General features: G+C 37.0%; 1 protein-coding gene across 1 annotated transcript; it reads right to left on the reverse strand.

Moving 5' to 3' along the window:
• Positions 1-5517: 5517 nt before the first annotated feature.
• On the reverse strand, positions 5518-5973 carry LOC138898346 (uncharacterized). The gene has a single exon (XM_070184405.1). It carries the CDS (start codon positions 5971-5973, stop codon positions 5518-5520), a length of 456 nt encoding a protein of 151 aa, XP_070040506.1.
• Between the last annotated feature and the right edge of the window lie 225 nt (positions 5974-6198).

Below are 6198 nucleotides of genomic sequence, written 5' to 3' on the forward strand. Positions count from 1 at the left end.
ACTGCTCGTATAGTAACCATTTTCACAACTGGAGAAAATATTTTATGGTAGTCCAAACCTTCTTTTTGGCTATATCCCTTGGCTACCAAGTGTGCCTTGAACCTCTCAATGTCTCCATTAGCTTTGTACTTTACCTTGTAAACCCTCTGCAACCTATAAGTGTCTTTCCTACTAGTAATGCCACCGGTTCCCATGTCTTGTTATCTTCTAAGGCTTGAATTTCTGCCTTCATGGCTTCAATTCACTTCTTGTCTTTGAATGCTTCATGGAATTGTTTAGGTTCAACAACAGTTGAGAAAGCTCCCAAATAGTTCTGATAAGTTGGCTTCAATCCATCATAACATACATAATTGCAAATGGAATAAGGTTTAGGTGACTGATCTATGCAGCTGCAGTCACATAGTCAGTCATCCAAACTGGTACTCGTTTATCTCTAGTGGACTTCTTAGTACCATATGTATCATGGCCTTGTACTTCATTAGTTGCTGGTTCTGTCTCCCTATTATTGAAATGTTAGTGGTGAACATGATTTGTCAAGGTCATGCATTCTTCTTCATCAGTTGTTCATGTGATATCATCAAGAATAGCCTGCTTCTCAATATTGAGGGCTGGTGTATGGGTTATTGCATCAAGTGGTGAGTTGGCTGCTGCATCGTGTTCTGCAAACTCCATGTCTACAAATAGATGTTGTTTTTCTTGTCTCTTATACTTAAAAGGAAACAAGGACTCTTTGAAGATAACATCCCTATTTACAAAAAAACATTGCTTAGCCAAATCATATAATAAGATGTAACCCTTTCTGACTTCTAAATAGCCCATTAAAACTGATGTTGTTGCTCCAGTGTGATGACCCAAAATATCATCCTTAAATTTAATAAGTAATTTTGTATTCTAAGACCTCGAAAAGTACTATTTATCATTCCTCAACTTGCGTGCACAGTCCGTAAAATTTTTCGGAAAGTTTTTATGTGAAAAATGGATTAAAATATGAAATAGATCCTTAAAACTCAATTGAGTTCACTTTGGTCAACATTTTGAGTAAACGGACCCGGATCAAGGTTTTGCCAGTTCCAGTAGGTCTGTATCATGATTTGGGACTTGGGCGTATGCCCGGAATTCAATTTGAAGGTCCCTAGCTCAAGTTATGACCATTTAACGGAAACTAGTAATTTAAAGGCTAAAGATTTCCAAGTTTGACCACGGGGTTGACTTTTTGATATCGGAGCCGGAATTCGATTCTGGAAATTTGAATAGCTTCGTTATGTCATTTAGGACTTGTGTGTCAAATTTAAAATCATTCTGGATTCAGTTAATATGTTTTGGCACGAGATTTACAAATTAAAAAGTTTAAAACTCAAAGTTCGAAACGGGGTGTGAATTGTAATTTCAGCATTGTTTGACGTGATTTTAGACCTCGAGTAAGTCCGTATTATGTTGCGGGACTTGTTGGTATATTAGAACGGGGTCCTGAGTACCCCGAGTGTGATTCGAATCAAAATCGGAATAAGAATTGAACTTAAGCAAAATCTAAAATTTGGCCTTCTGGTGTAATCGCACCTGCGGACTTTTGACCGCAGGTGCGAGCTCGCAGAAGCGAGCCTTCCATCGCAGATGCGCCCAGGCGTGGGTGGGCAAAAGTCTGCAGGTGCGGAAACCTACACGCACCCGCGCGTCAGCATAAGCGGATACAATAATCGCAGAAGCGGAGGTCAGCGGAGGTGCACATTTTTCCTTCGCAGATGCGAGGCCTTGCCTGGCAGCCCCATTTCGCAGATGCGAGATTTTTCTCGCAAGTGCGAGCCCAGGCACCGCAGGTGCGGAAATGCCTGGGTAGCGTATAAATCAAAGAGTACGAGATTTTTACTCGTTTTGGTCATTTTTAGCTCGGGTAAGGCGAATTCTTGGGCAATTTTCACGGAAAAAATTGGGGTAAGTGTTCCTTATCCTATATTTATTATATTTTATGATTCCATACTCATTTACATCATGAATCCATGAATTTATGGAAGAAAAATCAGATTTTTATAAAATCTTTCAAAAATAAAAATTTAAGATTTGAAGGTCCATTTGACATCGGAATTGGATAGTTTTTATATGGTTGAACTCGTAGCGGGACGAGTGTTCGAATTTTGCGAGTTATTTCGGGATTTGAGATGTGGGTCCCACTATCGAATATTTAAATGAATTTTGGATTTTTATCCGGAAAATTATTAAATTCATATAGAATTAATTCCTATGATTCGTATTGAGTATATCGAATTGTTTGTGAATAGATTTGAAGCTTTTGGAGACAAATTTAAAAGGAAAAGTTGTGGTCGAGTAATTGATTGGACTTTGCAAAGCGAGGTAAGTATCGTGGTTAACCTTGACTTGAGGGAATAGAATACTTAAACTATTTATTATGTGAAATGCATGTGAACGACGTATAGGCGAGGTGATAAGTGTCTATACGTTGTCAAATTAATTGTTTGCATAATTACTTGAAAAATCATAAATCGTTTTAAATCATGAATTAATTATTATAATAATTATTTCTCTCCTATTCTTTGTCAAATATTAATTCTTGAATTCCTGCATTAATTGTTACATGCTATTTGAATTATGTGTTTTAATTATTATTTGACATTTAGCATATTAAATATTAAACTGCCTATTTTATCTTTGATTTTCATAATAACTTGCTATTTGTCATTATTTATTTTATAATTAAATCATAATTATTGTATGCTTGTTATCCTATAATTTTATATTAATTATTGCATTTATTGGAAAAATTTCTTTTATAAGAATTGGTAAATGAATATATTAGAGGAGCGGGTTCCACGCCGCAACAGAATTGAATTGATTGAAATGAACATGTTGGGGGGATCGGGTTGCACGCCGCAACAGACTATATAAAAAGTCCATATATTGTAGGATCGGGTTGTACGCCGCAACCGACTTATTAAAAAATCCATATTGGAGGATCGGGTTGCACGTCGCAACAGACTTGTTAAAAGTCTATATTGGAGGATCGGATTGCACGCCGCAATAGACTTATTTAAAAGTCAATGTATACTTGATTAAAATAAATATATTGGAGGACTAAATATGAATATATTGTGGGAGCGATTTGCACGCCGCAACAGAAATTGGTTGAAATAATAATGGATTATGACCGCTGAGTTGGTTTCAATTATTATAAATGAGTTATCTGGTTTATTTCTATTATTTGTTATTGTTACAAATATTGCATACACGTTAATGTAAGTGAACCGCCTTAGCCTTGTCACTACTTCGTCGAGATTAGGCTCAGCACTTACAAGTACATGGGGTCGGTTGTACTGATACTACACTCTGCACTTCTTGTGCAGATTTCGGAGTTGGTCCCAGCGGCGTACCATAGACTTGCTTGGATTTCAGCTACAAGAGGAGACTTGAGGTATAACTGCACGGCGTCCGCAGTTTTGAAGTCCCCGTCTACTTGTTGTGTGTTTATTTTCAGATAGCTTTATTTTATTCAGACCCTTATTTGTATTATTCTAGAAGCTCGTGCATGTGTGATACCAATTCTGGGATGGTATTTAGACACCGTTATTTTTATGAATTATTTACTATATTTCAGACCTTACTTCCACATTTATTTCTTTGTTATTAATAAATTTAAAAATTGTTATTATTCTAACGTTGTCTTGCCTAGCAAGTGAAATGTTATGCGCCATCACGGTCCGAATGTGGGAATTTCGGGTCGTGACATCTAGCTTCAAACTTGTCATGAACATTCATTCTCTTTGCAAATCACAGACAACCAATTGTCCTTATATGTTCAATGTTTGGCTTCCCCTTGTGAAAAACTTTAAAAAGGACTTTCCCTGCTAATACACTTGATGGTAATCTATTAATAACATACATTGCTACCAGCACACAGTGTCCCTAAAATCTCGGAGGTATGTGTCCATAAAACCTCATTACCATTACTATTTTTAACACATGCATGTGCTTTCTTTCAGCAATTCCATTCTACTGAGGTGTGTAAACACATGTCCTCTGATGAATAATTCCATTCAATTGGAATAGCTTGCTACATGCCCCATTTACAAATTATGTCCCATTATCACTTCTAATCATCCTGACTTGTCTATTGAACTGAGTCTGAACTAACTTTAAAACGTTTCTTAGTAAAATCAATACATCATTTTTCAATTTCAACAAGTAAACCCAAGTCATTCTTGAATGATCATCAACAATTGTCAAAAATAGTTTTTTCCCATCAAAGATTTGCACAACATATGGTCCCCATACATCAATATGTAACAAGTGAAACATATCTTCGACTCTGTTACTACTTATGCTAAATGGCAACCTACAATGTCTAGCTAAAGGACACATATTTCAATTGTCTATCTTCCTTTTACAGTCATCAGAGGCTAATGAAAAAAGGTGCTTCAGTGCTCCTGCAGAAGCATGTCCAAGCCTTCTATGCGAGAGTCCAATGTCTAAGTCTGCCTTTTTTGCAACCAAACCTTAAATTATCCCTTTATTATTCTTAGTAGTAGTTTGTGGCAATAGGTAAAGGCCTCTCCTCTCTTTACCAATCACCTTCACCTGCCCACTGCAAAGGTCCTGAAGTAGATAGAAGTCAGGGTAAGAAGCTGCACAACAACTTAACTCCTTTGTGATCTTAAATACTGATAACAAATTATACTTGAACTCAGGTAAGTATAACACATTATCAATTCTCCCTGTATTTGCTATATTACCTGATCCCATATGAGTTACATTTGATATCTCTCCATTAGGCAAGTGTACTTTCTTTGTACGTATTCCAGAAACTTTCAATTTATTTTCTAATATGTCCAAATTAGAAGTCATGTGGTTTGTATCCCCAGTATCTATAATCCATTCATGATTATTATCATTAACAAAGAAATCATTAACACTACCTACCATATTAGCTGAGGCTTCTGGCATATTTTTCTTATTGAGCAGCCTAAGAATCTGGTTATACTGTTCTGCAGTAAAATGTGAAATTTGAGAAACTTTGAAAGTATCTTGGTTCACTCCTCTTCCTGCTGCAGCATGTGGCTTAGGTTCCCCTGCCATTGTATTATGAGCTGTATTGCCTCCAAATTTCTTTTTGAACTTGAAGTCATCAGGGTATCCAACCAATCTGTAGCATCCTTCTCTAGTATGCCCTTTTATTTTGCAGTAATCGCAAAATAGATTATAATTCTTCCTAGGCTTCTTAGTATTGAATCCTTTTGTTGTCAACAGGGGTGTCATCTCAGCATTGTCACCAGGAACTATTGCATTTGCCATACTTCTTTGGCTTTCTCTTTCCATCAGCAAAGAGTAGGCTTTATTCAAGTTGGAAGTGGATCCATCATCATGATCTGCTCACGTGCCTGTTCATATGTCTCGTTTAGTCCCATGAGGAACTACAATAGCTTCTGTCTACGCATAAAAACCTCATGCACACTTGACTTTGGACAATCACAACCAGGATCTGGTGCCAAACAATCAAATTTAGCCCAAAGTTCATGCAATTTTGAGAAAATAAGTTGCAATTGAGCTTGTTTCTTGACTTGCAGTGGCTATAGCCCCATGTAACTGGAGAATTTTAGAACCATTGACCTTATCAAATCTCTCCTTCAAGTCCTTCCAAACAGCACATGCATTTGAAGAATATACGATTCCACTCAACAAATCACTCGATCCACAGTTCATTATCCACAAGAGAACAATCGCATTGTATCTCTCCCACAGATCTGTCAAATTCGTACTGTAATCTTCCTTCTTATAGGTGCCTTCAATGAATCCTATTTTGTTGCGACCTAATATCGCGATACGCATTGCCCTGCTCCACATAGAGTAATTGTGTGATCTTGTCAATTGCCATGAGATTAAGACAGCTCCTGAATTGTTCGTAGAGTGTAGAAATAGAGGATGATTGTGACTAAGATTTTCTGGCAATGTATTATCAACAATCGCCATTTTATGATCTCTTAGAAAAGAAGATAAAACTACATAATCAAACTGAATTGCGGAACTAAGTTGAGATCGATGAGCTAGGTCCATATTAATGGCCTCTTGGCTCTGATACCACGAGGAAAGCTGAGTTACGCCACCATGCAAGCTGATTTCTAAGCTTCGGCTATGGTGGACTGTTAACAGAGAAAGGAGGTGAGAGAGAGAATAAATTATTCTCATTTCAACTGA

This window comes from Nicotiana tomentosiformis, chromosome 9, assembly GCF_000390325.3.
Source record: "Nicotiana tomentosiformis chromosome 9, ASM39032v3, whole genome shotgun sequence".
Classification (NCBI taxonomy): domain Eukaryota; kingdom Viridiplantae; phylum Streptophyta; class Magnoliopsida; order Solanales; family Solanaceae; genus Nicotiana; species Nicotiana tomentosiformis.

Coding starts and splice junctions, on each gene's coding strand:
- LOC138898346 (XM_070184405.1), bottom strand. CDS start 5,973: ATGGCGATTGTTGATAATACATTGCCAGAAAATCTTAGTCACAATCAT.